The sequence below is a fragment of the Muntiacus reevesi genome, chromosome 2, assembly GCF_963930625.1.
Source record: "Muntiacus reevesi chromosome 2, mMunRee1.1, whole genome shotgun sequence".
NCBI classification, from domain to species: domain Eukaryota; kingdom Metazoa; phylum Chordata; class Mammalia; order Artiodactyla; family Cervidae; genus Muntiacus; species Muntiacus reevesi.
Window position 1 is genome coordinate 246932567 of NC_089250.1, and position 16654 is coordinate 246949220.

Below are 16654 nucleotides of genomic sequence, written 5' to 3' on the forward strand. Positions count from 1 at the left end.
TGGCAACCCACTCCAGTATTCTTGCCTGGAAAATTCCATGGACAGAGAAGCCTGGTAGGCTATAATCCTGCAAAGAGTCAGACATGACTGGTGGCAAAGAGTTGGACACGATTAACCAGCTTTCATTCATTCATTCAAACATTTTCAGTATTACAGGGACGCCAAAATAGGTTTCTTTACTAAAAAGTATTTTCAATTATATTCTGTGTAATGAAAAATCAGACTTATAAACAGAACATCCTAGTCTACACTTGTACAGAGTATTTAAAATTGTTGTTCAGTCACTAAGTCATGTCCAACTCTTTGCGACCCCATAGACCGCAGCACGCCATGCTTACCTGTCCTTCACTATCTCCCAGAGTTTGCTCAGACTCATGTCTATTAAGTTGATGATGCCTCTAATCTATTTCATACCAGTCTGCTGAGAGTAATAAGGTCCTATATGTATTATTCATTTAAGTTGGTATTTAAAGAAAGAGGAAATGTCAAAGCATCACGGAAATAGGTTTCAATTTTTGAAATTATATAGATATGTTCCTTTGCACATGAGCATGTGAAAGACAACTATTTGCTTTAAATATCTGAATATAGATATACCACCAGCAATGTGTGAGAAAGTTCTAGTTGTTCTACAACCTCAATATTTAATGTCACTAGCCTTTTTACTTTTAGTCATGCTAATGGGTGTATAGTGATATTTCCTTGGGGTTTTCCTGGGCACAAATTCTTTATCAGATGTACATTTCACAAATATTTTCTCCCAGTCAATGGCTTGCCTTTTCGCCTTAACAGGAACTTCTGAAGAATAAAACATTTTTATTTCAGTGAACTCCAAATGATAATTTTTTCTTTGGTGGCTCATGTTTTTTGTGTCCTAAGAAATGTGTGTCTACTCCCAAATTATAAAGATTTGCTCCTGTTTTTGTCTAGAAGTTTTATAGTTTATTTCTTATATTGAGGTATATGGATCATTTAATTTTTGTATATTATGTTAATTTTGTATACCAGCTTCCCTAGTGGCTCAGATGGTAAAGAATCTGCCTGCAATGCAGGAGACCCAGGTTCAATCCTCAAATTGGGAAGATTCCCTGGAGAAGGGAATGGCAACCCACTCCAGCATCCTTGCCTGGAGAATTCTATGGACAGAGGAGCCTGGCGGGCTACAGTCAATGGAGTCGCAAAGAATCAGAAACGATTGAGCAACTAACACTTCATACTGTTTAAGGTAAGGGTTGATATTCATATTTCACAGATAGGTAAATACTTTTACCAGCATCATTTTTTTTAAATACTACATTTTCCAACACAGAGTTACCATGGCACCTCTGTAGAAAATCAACCGTGTGTGTGTGTGTGATGGCACCTTTGTAGAAAATCAACCGTGTGTGTGTGTGTGTGTGTGTGTGTGTGTGTGTGTGTGTGTGTGTCTATTTTTAGGCTCTCTATTTTATCCCATTGATCTATACCTACACTTACACCAGTACTACACTGTTGATTACTGTATAGTACATATTGAAATCAGATAACATAAATTCTACAATTTTGTCCTTTTTCAAATAAATTTTACTATCCTAGCCCCTTTGCATTTCCATGTAAATTTTAGAGTCAACTTGTCAATTTCTATAGAAAAGCCTGCTGAGATTTTGATAGGGAATGCTATGAATTTAGAGACAAATTTAACAAGTGACATTATGACAATATTGAATCTTACAATCCATGAGTATGATATCTCTCCCATTAAGTTTTAATTTTTTTTAATCTCAGCAATGTTTTATAGTTTTCAGCATACAGACATTCCACATATATCAATAAATATATCCCTAAGTATTTTGAGTTTTTTATATTACCATACATGGTAGTCACTTAAAGTTCCTAATTGTCTCCATATGACCTTGTATCCTGCAACTTTGCTAAAATCACTTACTAGTTTTGTAGCTTTTTGTTGATTCTTTACACAATCAGGTCATCTATGAATAAGTACTATATTTTCTTCTTCCTTTTCAATCTCTATGTCTTTTATTTCATTTTCTTGCCTTATTGCACTGACTTGGATGTCCAGTTAAATAAAGAGAGTGGCCATCCTTGTCTTCTTTCCAATCTTAGGGGAAAAGCATTAAGTCCTTCAACATTTAAGTATTAGCTATAATATTTTGTAGAGGCCCTTTAGCACATTGAGAAAGTTCCCTTCTGTTCCTAGCTCACCAAAATCTTTTGTCATGAATGTATGTTAAATTACATGAAAAGCTTTTCCTACATCTCTGAAGATCATATAGTTTTTCTTTTCTAGTCTATGAATATTGTGAATTTCCTAATGTTAAGCCAACCTTGCATTCCTAAAATGAATGTCACCTAAGCAGAATACATCATCCTTTCTATATTTTGCTGGATTGATTTGTTAATATCTTGTTAAGGATGTTTACACCTGTATATATGTAGGATATTGGCATATAGTTTTCTTATAATGCCTTTTTCAAGCTTTAGTATGGAAATAACGCTGGCCTTAAAAGTTTGTTGGGAAGTGTTTCTTCTACTTCTACTTCTTGGAATAATTTATGTAGAACTCTTTTTCCTTAAATGTTTGGTAGAATTTACCAGTGAAGCCTTTATAACCTAGAATTTCCTCTGTGTTAAGGTTTTAAACTACGAATTCAATTTTTCTGTTAGATACTGAATACTCAGGTTATATACTTCTTCTTGAGTGAGCTTTTGTAGCTTGTCTTTCAAAGAATTTGTCCAGTTCATTTACGTTATCTAATTTAGTGGCATAAAACTATATTCCTCATAATTTGGGCATTCTCTCTATTTCGTGATTAGTCTGGGTAAAGGATCCATTTTACTGATCTTTTCAAAGATCTAGTTCTTGGTTTAATTGATTTCTCTATTCTGTTCTTTTTATATTTCATTGATTGCTAATCTTCTCTTTATTATTCACTTTGTTATGCTTACATTGACTTTAACTTGTTTTATTATTTCGTTTCTTAGGTGGAAACTAATATAATTGCTTTGGGACCTTTCTTCTTTCCTATGCAAGCCTTACTGCTATAAATTTCCATCTAAAAACATTATGTTTTCATCATCATTAAGTTAAAAACATTTCTAATTTCCTTTGTAATTTTTTTGACTCATAGGTTTGTGTTTTTGTTTTGATGTGGGTTTTTAGTATTTTGTTGCTTAATTTCTAGATATTAGGGACTTTTCTAGATGTTTTATTTTGATTAATTTCTAATTTTTTCAGATAACACTCTATGTGGGTTTTTATAGTTTTTCTATGTATAAGATTTTAACTTATACAATAGTAAAATGTATCCAAAATGACCCAATTTACTGGAATTCATTAATTAATTCAATAGGTTATGCTTTGAAATTCAATAGGTTATCTCAAATAAAGCCTGGAGAATAATAAATACTTACTGTTATTTGCAAGAGTGAGTCCAACAAATGAGCAAATAGGGCGAATTATCTCAGCTTTCATGCAATTTATCAGCCAGTCATTAGCATGCGTAAAAAGTGAGCAGCAAAGCATTTGATTTTCATCTGAAAGGGATAAAGGCAATCATATTTTAGTATACTCGGAAAATATCAGCTTTTTATTTGTTTTTAGTCTTTTTTTAGTATTTAAATATTTGAGATAATTACCATTTTGAGGATTGTTGACACAGACACACAGAGTACTACACACTGAAGACCACAACTGATAACTCTGCAAAGCACTTTCATCTGACAAATTCAACTCATATTTTGAAAGAACAGTCCTATCAGGTTAAAGAGTAAAGAAAGTAATTAATACAAATGTGTTAAGGTATTAAGTTATGAATAATTAATAATAAGAAACATCTTTTTACTTACTTGAACAACTGTGATAGAACTGAAATACATCCTGTTTCTCTCACAAGTGTCTGTCCAGTCCCTTAAAAAAATTGCCATGTATTACATGAAAGACTTCTGTTTAGAAAATAATTTTGCACAAATGGAAAACAACATTTAAGCAGTACTTTTAATAAATAACTTTCAGTCACTTTAAAGTATTATAAAGTACAATACAGAATTACAGTAGGTAAAAATTTATAATCAAGATTATTATGGAAAATATATTACTTATGCTTAGAGAATGACAGTATTCAAATTTCCTCTAAAAATCACAAAACATTTTGCATAGTTCTGTGTTATAGTACCAAAATATGCTCCAAAATAGAAAAAAATTTTAAATATTAAAAACCGAAAAAATAAAATCTAGAAGCATTTAAATGCATATAAAATTTCTAACAATTTGAAGATCTAAATAAAGCAACAAAAAAAGAGCCTTTAGCCTGAGCAAGGGGTATACAGGAACACTCTATATACTATCTTTGAAACTTTTTTGTGAAGCTAAGATTATTCCAAAATAAAAACTAAAACAACAAAAGCAAAGTAAAACTTTAGCCAAGAGCTACATGAAATTTAAGGTCATTGCTGACTGATAAAATGACCTTAAATATGATGATAACTGAATGGCTAATTCAATGGAAAATCAACCAAACTAAATGGGGCTTCCCTGGTGGCTCAGCAGTAAAGAATCTGCCTGCCAATGCAGGAGACGTGGGTTTGATCCCTGGGTCAGGAAGATCTGGAGAAGGAAATGGCAACCCACTACAGTATTCTTGCCTGGGAAATCCCCTGGACAGAGGAGCCTGGTAGGCTACAGTCCATGGGGTCACAAAAGAGTTGGACATTACTTAGTGTCAAAACAACAATAATTCATCAAATGCTTCTCTTTTGCTTTTAATGCCATTCCTTTGCAATGCTAGTTAAATATAAATCACTTTACTATTTTTTAAATTAATAAATATCAAATAATTAAAATCATGCTATACTGTCTTTAGAGCCAGTAGTTCTAAGAAGTTAGTAAAGTTTTAAAAGGCACTAACTAGAATAAAATGATTAATAATGTCTGTTCCAATTTATTATTTTTAAAAATACTTCTATAACATAAGAGAATGTACTTACTGTTATTTGAAACCAGAACCAAAATAACATAGACAGACATTCTTTTCAGATTTGTGTTTGAATCACTGTTAGATAAGAACCAAATTAAGTCTTCAAACAATTCTGAAGTACACAAAGTCTGCTGACAGTAAACTGAAACATGAAAATATAATTTTAATTTCTATGTATTAGCACAAACAAGTTTTAAAATATGCTGAACAAAATATAAAATTGCCATTATGGATGGTTCTCAACCAAGTCTCATTTCACTGACATTCATCAGTCATATAGCAAATTCTGACAAATTTAAGTGCTTACTCAATTAACAGACCAAAGAAGCAGTATCTTAATCAGAAGTACTTGACCTAGTTCTAAAGCACATATTGCAATCTCATAGAATTTTCAGTAACTAAACTTCAAAATTAAACCTAACAAAAATTTGGGATAAAACATGACCGAAAAATTTGAGGATAAGTAACAAAATGTAGCCAAAGAAAAATTTAAGAAAATTCAGAAACCTCCTTTAGAAAAGAGGGGTAAATGATAGTTGTGCTATTTTTAAAGACTCTTCTAGATATAAAAATATCTTTTCAAAAAGCAAAAATGATACCTACCTGATAAGGAGGGGTTCTTTGGTGATAATCATGCAATAAGCAGAATTGTAAAAAATAATTTGAACACATATATCCAGGGTCTAGAACAGTTTTTAGACACTCTCAAAGGCAAAGACAATGTCTTATTTAACCCCAGTGCCTAGAGCATAACTTATTCTCAAAACAAGTGATGAAGTTAATGGATGAAAATATAAGAATATAAAGTTATTTGATAAACATGATTTAGATTTAACTTCATTTCAGGTACACTACAGAAAAAATATTTTTGTCAGCCACACCCAAAACATGGAGAAGAAAATGGCAACCCATTCCAGTGTTCTTGCCTGGAGAATCCCATGGACAGAGCAGTTGGCAGGAAACAATCCATGGGGTTGCAAAGAGTTGGACACAACTGAGCGGCCAACCACCCAAAACATCTTTATCCACATACAAGATGGCTGTGGGTTACCTTAATATTCTGATTCAAGTACCCGGATATACAGTCAGTGACCAGAATAGAAAAACTAGAGATAGACTAATTAAGGGATAGTGGCTGCATCTCAAATCAATGTGAAAAAGTCTACTTTACAATAGAAAGTGTTGCGATAGCTGGATTGCCACATAAAACTGGAACCATACATCATTTCATACCCCAGGAAAATTCAAAAAGAATAAAACATGCAAAAGTAAAAAATAAAGTCATACAAGTACCAAAAGAAAATGTGGGTGGATTCCTCTATAACCTGGGAATATGGGAAAACTTCCTCTGATTCAAAATTCAGAAACAAGAAAGGAAAAGAATGATGAATTTATTTTTATAAAAATAAAAAAACTTTTGTATGGCCAAAAAAAAAAAAGGATACGTATAGTAAAAGACAAAGTTAAAAAAATGTTTCCAACTAATGGCAAGAAAAAAACTGTGAAAAATTTCGAAATGGATGATAACAAGTACTGAACATCCTGTCTAGCCTTCTTTCTAGATTATTTGTGCCTTTTACAGTCTTTGGGCTAATTCATAACTCTAGAAAACTGATAGTGACACAAGTTATTCTTGTCCACAGAAATGCAAAACATTTTGACCAGTAGAATACAAATGATCTTTGACCTGCAGACACTGACTAGTTATGTACCTGTTCATAAAATTCAGCTTTCTCAAATGCCTACAGCACTGTTTTTTGCCATTACTTTTGAAGCAGCTATAACATTTTACTGCTTCCCTCATTAGTTAAAAAGTTAAATAAAATCTTTGCCATGCATTAATTTAAATAAAACACTTGGATAAAACTATCCAGACATGTAAAAAATTTAATTCTAAAATTATATTTCAATAGTTTGTTAAAGTAAAACACAATGCTTAGGACAGTGAAATAAAGTTTTCATATTTTACCATTTTGTTCTGCAACAGCTCCTAATGTATATAAGGCTGCTTCTTTTACCATACTATGTTCACTTGACTTTGCAAGATTTTTTACAAACATCAAACCACCAATTTCCCGAAAATAAAGACCTGCATTACCTATAAAATGTGCAGACAAAACAAAGAAGGATATTTATTATAATTATTCTTTTAAGGACAATAAATCACACGAACATAATAATATATAAAGTAACTGAATAGAAGAGAAAGAACAATGCATACTTCATAATATGCATTGAAAGAACAAAGCATACATCACAATACTAAAAAGAATCACAAACAAAATTTCACTATCATGTCTTACTGTTTTGTTGGCAAATTGAATGAATAGTGACCAAAGCTTCCTTTTGTGAAAAAGCATTGTCCATTTGATACTTCAGACACTCCAATAATAAGTTCAGGTCAGTCTTCACTTCTAAAGAACAAAAATTTCATTATTTTAAACATTTCCTTTAAAAAACTAATCACTTAAGTTTCACCCTCAAAATACATATTTTTGTTTTCTAAATAACATATATTACTTTAAAAAAATCTAACAAGGAATAAAAATATGTAAAGAAAGATGCTCCTTAAATAAAATAACTTGAAATTAGCTTCTTATAATTATTTGATTTTCTCCACACACAAAATATAGGAAAAGAAAATACAAGCATTATTCTCTTGAATTAAAGCTACTTTGGTTTAAATATTTATTTAGAATGAACAGAATGAAAATGAAATACAGTATATTAGAATTGGTGGGATGTACTAATTGCCTGGTGGTTCAGTAGTTAAGACTTAGCACTTTCAGTGCTGGGGCCTGGGTTTGATCCCTGGTTGGGGAACTAAGATCCCATAAGCCATGCAGCATACACCCCTCCAAAAAAATGATTTGTGTGATGCTACTAAATCAGTGTTTAGGAGAAATGTGTAATGCTAAATGTCTACATTATAAAAGAAGAAAGTCACATATTAATGATCTCAGCTTCCACCTTAAGGAAACTAGCGAAAGAGTAAATTAAACAAGCATAAGCAGAAGGAAGGAAATCATAAAGATCCAAGCTGAACTACAGAGCTGGGTCTTTGAGGAGATCAGTAAAACCAACAAACCCCTAGACAAACTGATAAGGGAAAAAAAAGAGCAAAGACAAAAATCACCAATATCAGACTAAGACAGATGCATCAACATAGATTCTAAAGATATTCAAAAGATAATAATGGTCATGTACAACTTCATACCTACAGATTCAATGATTTAGGTGAATGGACAAGTTGCTTCAAAGAAACAAATTAACCAAAATTCGCCCAAGAAGAAATAAATATTATGTGTGTGTGTGTGTGTGTGTGTGAAATAGATTGAAATCATAGTTTAAAACCTTTCTATAAAGAAAACCCCAGGTTCAGATGGCTTCATCTGCAAATTCTTCCCAACATTTAAGGAAGAAATAATGTCAATTCTACACAAAGTTTTCCAAAAAGTTTCAAGAGAAATAATACTTTACAACTTATTTTCAGTTCAGTTCAGTTCAGTCGCTCAGTCGTGTCCGACTCTTTGTGACCCCATGAACCACAGCACGCCAGGCCTCCCTGTCCATCACCAACTCCCGGAGTCCACCCAAACCCATGTCCATTGAGTCGGTGATGCCATCCAACCATCTCATCCTCTGTCGTTCCCTTCTGCTCCTCCCCTCAATCTTTCCCAGCATCGGGGTCTTTTCAAATGAGTCAGCTCTTCGCATCAGGTGGCCAAAGTACTGGAGTTTCAGCTTCAGCATCAGCCCTTCCAATGAACACCCAGGACTGATCTCCTTTAGGATGGACTGGTTGGATCTCCTTGCAGTCCAAGGGACTCTCAAGAGTCTTCTCCAACACCACAGTTCAAAAGCATTAATTCTTCGGTGCTCAGCTTTCTTTATAGTCCAACTCTCACATCCATACATGACCACTGGAAAAACCATATCTTTGACTAGATGGACCTTTGTTGGCAAAGTAATGTCTCTGCTTTTTAATATGCTATCTAGGTTGGTCATAACTTTCCTTCCAAGGAGTAAGCGTCTTTTAATTTCATGGCTGCAATCACCATCTGCAGTGATTTTGGAGCCCAGAAAAATAAAGTCAGCACTGTTTCCACTGTTTCCCCACCTATTTTTGGAAAGTATTAGTTCTTCATTCTAATATTAAAACTAAGTCATTAGAAAGGAAAAAAGAAAACTACAGACCAATATCTCTCACAAACATACATGCAAAAAATGTCTAAACAATTTTAACAAATTGAATTCAAAAGTAAATTAAAATTATAATGCATCATGACCCAGTGAGTTTATCCCAGGAATGCAGGATTAGTTTATGATTTTAAAAATCAGTCAATGTAACACAACAAACTAAAACAGAATACGTCATCTCAGTATATGCGAAAAAAGCATTTGATAAAATAAAATTTCATTTCTGATCTAAAAAAAAATTCAGCAAACTTGAAAGAGAAAGGAACCTCCTCAACCTGATGAAGTATATCTACCAAAAACCCTACAGTAAATACCATACTTAGCAGAGAAAGAATGAATTTTTTCTCCCTAAGGAACAAGACAGAGATGTTTAGCATTGTACTGGAGAAGCTAGCCAGTGTCATTCTATTTAACATTCCATTTATCATTGCACTAGAAAGCCAAGCCAGTGCCATCAGGTAAGAAAAAAGAAAAGGCATCCAAATTGGGAAGGAAGTAATAAAACTATCAGTATTCACATACGACATGGCCTTCTATGTAGATAATCTGATGGAATCTACAAAATAGCTACTGAACTAATAAGTGAGTATAGTAAGGTTTCAGAATATCCATCTAACATCCAAAAATCAGTAACATTTCTATATACCAGCAATAAATAATTAGAAATTGAAATTCAAAACCAATGTCAATTAAAATGGCATAAAAAATATGAAATACTGGAGGTTCCCTGGTGGTACGGGGGTTAAGGCTCTGTGCTTGCACTGCAGGTGGCACAGATTCAATCTCTGGTTAGGGAACTAGGATCCTGCACAAGGTGTGGCCAAAGAAAAAGAAATTTTACTAGCAAAAGATGTGAATTACATACACACTAAAAACTAAAAAATACTGTGAAGTATTAAAGAAGATGGAAATAAAGAAGTGATACACCTTGTTCATGTGTCAGAAGATTAAATACTGTTAAGATGTCAATTCTCCCCCAAATTGATCTAGAGATTCAATGCAATCCCAACAGGCTATTTTGGTACAAATTGACAAGCTGATTTAAATTCATACGGAAAGGCAAAGGACCTAGAACAGCCAAACAATTCTGAAAGAGAAGAGTAAAGATGGAAGACTCAACTCTCTTTAATTTCAAGACTTAATACAAACCTATAGTAATCAAGAGTATAGTATGGCATCAACAGATAAATGAAACAGAATATAGTACAAAAATAAACCCATATATATGAGTGGCTGTTTTTTTTTTTACAAAGGCAATGTAGAGAAGAAAGCATAGCCTTTTCAACAAATGGTGTTGGAACAACTGGATAATCATATTCAAAAAGACAATAAAACAAAACTTGAATCCATTATTCACACTGTATACAAAAACTAATTTAAAATAGATTGTAGTTCTAAATGTAAAATCTGAAACTATAAAACTTAAAATATACATATATATATATTCAGCTGTGCCACATCTTAGTTGTGGCATGAAGGATCTCCTACCTTCATTTGGAATGTGGAATCTTTTAGTTGGAGTATGAGGGGTCTTTTCAGGTGCAGCATTATATATATATATATATATATATATATATATATATATATATATATATATACATATTCAGCTGTGCCACATCTTAGTTGGGGCATGAAGGATCTCCTACCTTCATTTGGAATGTGGAATCTTTTAGTTGGAGTATGAGGGGTCTTTTCAGGTGCAGCATGCAGGATCTTGTTAGTTGTGGCATGCAAACTCTTAGTGCAGCATGTAGAATCTAGTTCCCTGACTAGGGAGAGAACCCAGGCCCCCTAGAGTGGAAGTGTGAAGTCTTAACCATTAGACCACCAGGAAAGTCCCTTCACAAATTCTCTTATCTCTGTACCTCTTATAAGATCCTTAACATTATAACCTCCCTCTAGTTACTGCCATATATCTTCAGATAAGCTCTGAAGAAGAGCAAGCTATTCATGGGAATCTCTGGTGCCTCAACAGTAAAGAACCCGCCTGCAATGTAGGAGACGTGAGTTTGATCCGTGGGTCAGGAAGATCCTCTAGAGGAGCAAATGGCAACCCACTCCAGTATTCTTGCCTGGGAAATCCCACAGACAGAGGAGCCTGGCAGGCTACAGTTCATGGGGTTGCAAAGAGTTGGACATGACTTAGCAACTAAACAACCACCACCAAGCTATTCATACTGTCTCCAGATTATTTCCCACCCAGACCTCAATATACTGCAATCTGGCTGAAATCTATTAAGTTTACTATTAACAAAACAAATGAAAAGGCCAGTGGATACTTCAGTCATCATCTGTGACATTTAAGACTGAGCCTCTTGGGTAATGAGGGTAATGAGAATGCCTTTCTCAAAGCATTCTCATAAGGCTAATTTCCAAAATACCACATTCCTGTCTCTTTACCTTTCTGAAATGTTTTTCTTAGTCTTTTTTTTGGGGGGTGGGGGGGTCTTCTTCCTCAGCCAAATCCTGATGTGATGGGGTCCATCAGGGAGTACTATTTCCCATCCTATTATATTTTAGTATTTCCTCTCTGGTTAACCTCCTCCATGTCCATGAATTAAATTTCCATTTTTCTGAAGACAGCTCTGAAATTTGCTGGTGGTCCTCTCAGGTTTCCACTGTTCTTACATACACCTCCATTGAATCAGCTATCATATGGTATTCTAATAATCAGCATGCCATCTCCCATTAGAATGTCAGTTTCCTAAAGTCAGTGTGACTGGTACAGACTAGATGTTTAATAAATACTTATGTAAATTAGTGAATAATTCTTTCAATTCCTGGAGCCTGTCAGATAATCTGTGGTGTATTCCACAAACAGACTAAAAAACAAATCCCAGATACATGATCCATAAATTTCTCACCTTGTGTTTTCTTTGTGTCCTCACTTTCCATGCTTGTCTGCATTCTTTTTCCTTATATTTCATCTATAAGATAAAGGTATTCTCTCAGTTTAAGTCTATTTTGAGAATTCCAGAAGTATAGTATGCAAAGGAGTAGGAAAAGAACACATGTGCTCAGTAGTGTCTGTCTTTGCAACCCCATGAACTGGAGCCTGCCAGGCTTCTCCGTCCATGGGATTTCCCAGGCAAGAATACTGGATTGGGTTGCCATTTCCTTCTCCAGCAGATCTTCCTGACCCAGGGATCAAACCCACATCTCCTGAATTGGCAGGGCAGATTCTTTACCACTGAGCCACTAGGGAAGCCCCTGAAACTTACTAGATATTAGACTTAAGTTCTCTGTGGCTCAGTTTCCTCATCTATAAAATAGAAATTTCCAACTTCATAGAGCTGTTACAAGAATTAAAATTGAAAACATACGCGAATGCACCTCACATTCTTAAATACTACAGGCATTCAATAGGTTTTATTAAACAAACACATGAATTATTGATTGAATCTAACTGCTCTGCTCCTTCCTTATTTTCTTTTCTGTAAATTTTCATCCCATCATTTCAGATTGGGCACCCTCCATGAATCAGAGGTTTCACACACACTCTTTAGATGTGCGTTTCTCTTCACAAGCTTAGCTTAATACTAAAATTTTTTTCTAACAACTTTTGCTTTCTTTCAAGCTTAAATCTTTGTTTATACATCATTCATTAGAAGAATTTTAAAAATAACTGGAAACCCTAATATGGCCTCTCACATTCTTTACTTTAAAATGCTAAGCTGATTTTTTTTTTTTAAATGCTAAGCTGATTTTTTTAGAAAAATATATCAGAGTCAAGTCAACTTCTTAGAACAATAAATCAGGACTCACAGAACTCAAAAATTCTTATTTACCCCAATACTATGTAGTTAAAGGGAGACAATTATTCTATTGTTCATTCTTACTCTCAAAATTAAAATTCACAACAACAAATTTAATGATAAATATGCAAATCTTTTACAAAATAATAAACACATATTTACTGGGGGCTTCCCAGGTGGTGCTAGCAGTAAAGAACCTGCCTGCCAATCAGTTCAGTTGCTCAGTCATGTCCAGCTCTTTGTGACCCCATGGACCCCACGCCTGCCAATGCAGGAGATGTAAGAGACATGGGTTCAATCCCTGGGTCAGGAAGACCACCTGGAAGAGGGCATGGTGATCCACTCCAGTATTTTTGCCTGGAGAATCCCATGGACAGGGGAGCCTGGCATGCTACAGTCCACAAGGTCACACAGAGTTGGACGTGACTAAAGTGACTTAGTATACAAGTACACAGACATTTACTAGTTTTGCCAGTTTCTTAACCTAAATATTTCATTAAAAAAGGAATGGGTAGGTACACCATAGTATATCCACAGGATATGATATTGTTACAAGAATATTGACATTTACTTGAAATGTTTGATAACATGGAAAAATGCTTATGTTACAATATAATCAAAAAGAGCAAGACTCAAAATTTTATCTACAGTATGACCCCAATTATCTAGAGGCAAACATAAAATTTGATGGAAAACAGCAACATATTAACACTTCTTGTCTTTAGCTGTTAGTGTTTTATTGCATTATTTTTCATTTTTCACAGGTTTTGTAAGAGAAGCTTCTAATGTTCAGCAAGCCCAATGGTAGGTCAGGCCCTGTAAACCCCTATAAATCTTATAAATATTATTATTTTTAGTCTTTACAGCAACCCTGCAAGGGAGCTACAAGGATAAAGATAGACGAGGAGAAAGTAAACAATTTGTCTAAGTTCAAAGAGCTAGTAAGTGACAGAGCTGAAATGAGAATCAAGAAAACTGAGGTAAGGGCTACACTCTTATCCTCTGTTACTCTGTTCCTGCATATAATTTGGAGACATGTTATAAACAGACATACTATATATACATAAAAGTATACAGGAAAATTTTCATTCTTTTCTAAATGTTGAATTGCCTATGAGCAAATGGGTTAAGATTTGGAAAAACACTAGATTAAAAAACAATCTGTTGAAAAATTAGTCTATTCAGTGGGGAAGGAGAAGGTGGGATGAATTGAGAGAGTAACACTGAAACATATACATTACCATGTGTAAAACAGAAAGCTAGTGGAAAGATGCTGCAAAGTACAAGGAGCTCAACCAGGTGCTCTGTGACAACCTAGAAGGGTGGGATGGAGTAGGGGTGAGAGAGAGGTTCAAAAGGGAGGACATATGTATATTTATGACTGATTCATGCTATCCTATGACAGAAACCAACACAGCATTGTAAAGTAATTATCTTCCAATTAAATATACTTCTGCTAAAAAAATAGTCCATTGTATCATACATGGAGGTTTTTGCTTTGTGAGAGTTTAAGGACTCATTCCTTCATTTTAATTAGTCAATCTGCTTTTTAATAAGATTTTCATTATTAAAGAGGGATATAACTTTTAAATTGAAACTAACAACACAAACTACCTTCTATTCCCCTGTCTTTTTTATACCATTTTTAATAAAGTTACACAGTAAAATAAGATAAAGTTTGCCAAATATCTAGTAACATTAAAAACAAGTCATTATATTTACTTGCTATATACTTAAAAACACCCACAGCAAAGGATAAGTTATAACTTTCAAGTGATTAATAATTATAAATTAATTTTAAAGTATAAAATACAGTATATTCCCAAGAACAAAAGCACCTGCCCCAATAAAGCATATTGTTAACTATTTTCAGAACTTAGTGAATAGATGCAAACTGTCATGAACAAGATTTCAAAATTATTTACTGTATTCTCACAAGAGGAAAAAAGGGATTCCTCCCCGGATCACCCCCCTCACTCCCCAGGTACCAGAAAGAAACTATCCTACTTACAGGTTTCACTCAATTCCCCAAACTCGAATTAAAATTTAAGCAAGTAAAGGAGCTGAACATTACTTATTTATGTGGTCCAGAATATGTTAACATGAAAAGCTTTTTGAAATCTAAATAGTACCCCCAAAATATTAGAAAGATAAATGACATCATTCTGTGGATAAGGCTGGCAGGGGTGAAAATCCCACAATAAATGCCACCACTAAGTAGCTACAGTGGATCCCCAGCTTGGACTCATCCCGCGTAGAAACATTCCTCTAAAGCAGGCGAGGCAGGGGAGAAAGGGCCAATATGCAACTAATGTTAAACCTTCCCTTACAATAGTTTAGGTTGAGAAATAACAATCGATCCGGTCCAGAAACAGGGCGCCAGAACCAGAAGCCACTTCACTACAACATCAGCACTCCCAGCCTCAGGCGCCTGGAGCCACCTGTCGGTATCCACCCGCAACACCTCATCCCAGTTTCCACGGGTAACTGATAGACGTCTCTCCCAGGAGGGAGGGTAAACTCCACCCTGTTCCGTCAATTGGCGCTCCTTAACCCCCGCTGGCCTGGCTCACCTAAATAACCGGAGGAACTCCTTTTGAAGAGCATAGGTGGTCCCTCGGGCCTGCCCCTCTTAGAACAGGATTCTCCAATTCCTGCAGTGAGCGGGGCGCCGGTTAGCGACCTGAGGCCAGCCCCACCACTTGCGATTCACCCATAGGATAGTGGGTAGGTCCGAAAATCAGCCCCTTTAACATGCCTTCCCCTCAAGTGATGTAGGACACAGGGACCCACAGCCGACCGGAGAAACGACCTCCGCAGCAGCGTACACCTCCTTCATATATCAGAATAACCTGGGGAGACGCTCGGGGATTCTGAAGTACTATCGGGCGGAAAACTACCAGGGTCTAGCCTCCTAAGTGGTACGTGACAGTTCTTTTTCCCTGTGGGGGCCGCAGCCGGGGAAGGCCGCGTCCTCAGGAAGGCCCCTTCCCGCCAACTCATTCCATCCCCCCTTGTGGGTCTGTTAAGGTTAAGGAGAGGTGTGCCGCACCCCAGACATTCCACAGGAAGCGACGGGCGGGTTCCCAGGAGGAGCTAAGAGCCCCAAGGCGCAGAGAGTGGAGGCCGTGGCCTTTACCCTTAAGTCGCAGCGCGTTGGGTTTCGCCCTTTCTCCCTCGACGTGCGCCTAGTTCGACGCCGGACCCGGTTTCCCGCCGAGAGGGCGGGCGCACTTCCGCAGGGCGGGACTTCCGGCCACTCCGCCCCTACTCGGAGTCAAACGCGCGCAGCCGGTCACCAGCATTCCAAAGGGCCGGGGTTTAGTAAGTGTGCGCCTGTTTAAGTGGTGGAAAGTCACAACGTGAAATGGGAACTCCTCTAACCTCGCCGCTCTCCATGTAAAGGGCTTTCTTATCTTAAAGGGCCGTCTGCCTCAAGGACTCAGAACTGGCTGTAGAGTCGCTGAGGCCTTGGGGCAGATGTATGCAGACGTGGGGACGAAGACTAGGCCCTAGGAGCCCCAAGCCCTGCCTTCATTCCTCTCTTCCAATCTTCCCTCTCCCTCCCTTTTGTAGCCTGTTTTTGTTTTCTGATAAAACTATACATTTGAAATACTTGTTTTCTTTAAATTGTATTAGTTTTAGCAAATAGTGATGAGTACTAAGATCTCCACAGCTTAAATCTGCACATGCCTTAAATTCATTATTTAAGCCTAAGAAAAAAGT

General features: G+C 35.8%; 1 protein-coding gene across 3 annotated transcripts in view; it reads right to left on the reverse strand.

The window, feature by feature from the left end:
* Positions 1–16478, reverse strand: part of TERB1 (telomere repeat binding bouquet formation protein 1) — a 32530-nt gene extending 16052 nt beyond the window's left edge. For all 3 annotated transcript variants that reach the window (XM_065925470.1, XM_065925471.1, XM_065925469.1), the window contains exons 1-9: positions 16068–16478; positions 14170–14242; positions 12038–12100; positions 7277–7387; positions 6943–7071; positions 4984–5115; positions 3847–3907; positions 3637–3752; positions 3412–3534 (exon numbers count right to left, since the gene is read on the reverse strand). In XM_065925470.1, the coding sequence (XP_065781542.1) occupies positions 3412–3534; positions 3637–3752; positions 3847–3907; positions 4984–5115; positions 6943–7071; positions 7277–7387; positions 12038–12080 (715 nt within the window). In that variant the 5' untranslated portion in view covers positions 12081–12100; positions 14170–14242; positions 16068–16478. The remainder of the gene's footprint in view (positions 1–3411; positions 3535–3636; positions 3753–3846; positions 3908–4983; positions 5116–6942; positions 7072–7276; positions 7388–12037; positions 12101–14169; positions 14243–16067) is intronic.
* Between the last annotated feature and the right edge of the window lie 176 nt (positions 16479–16654).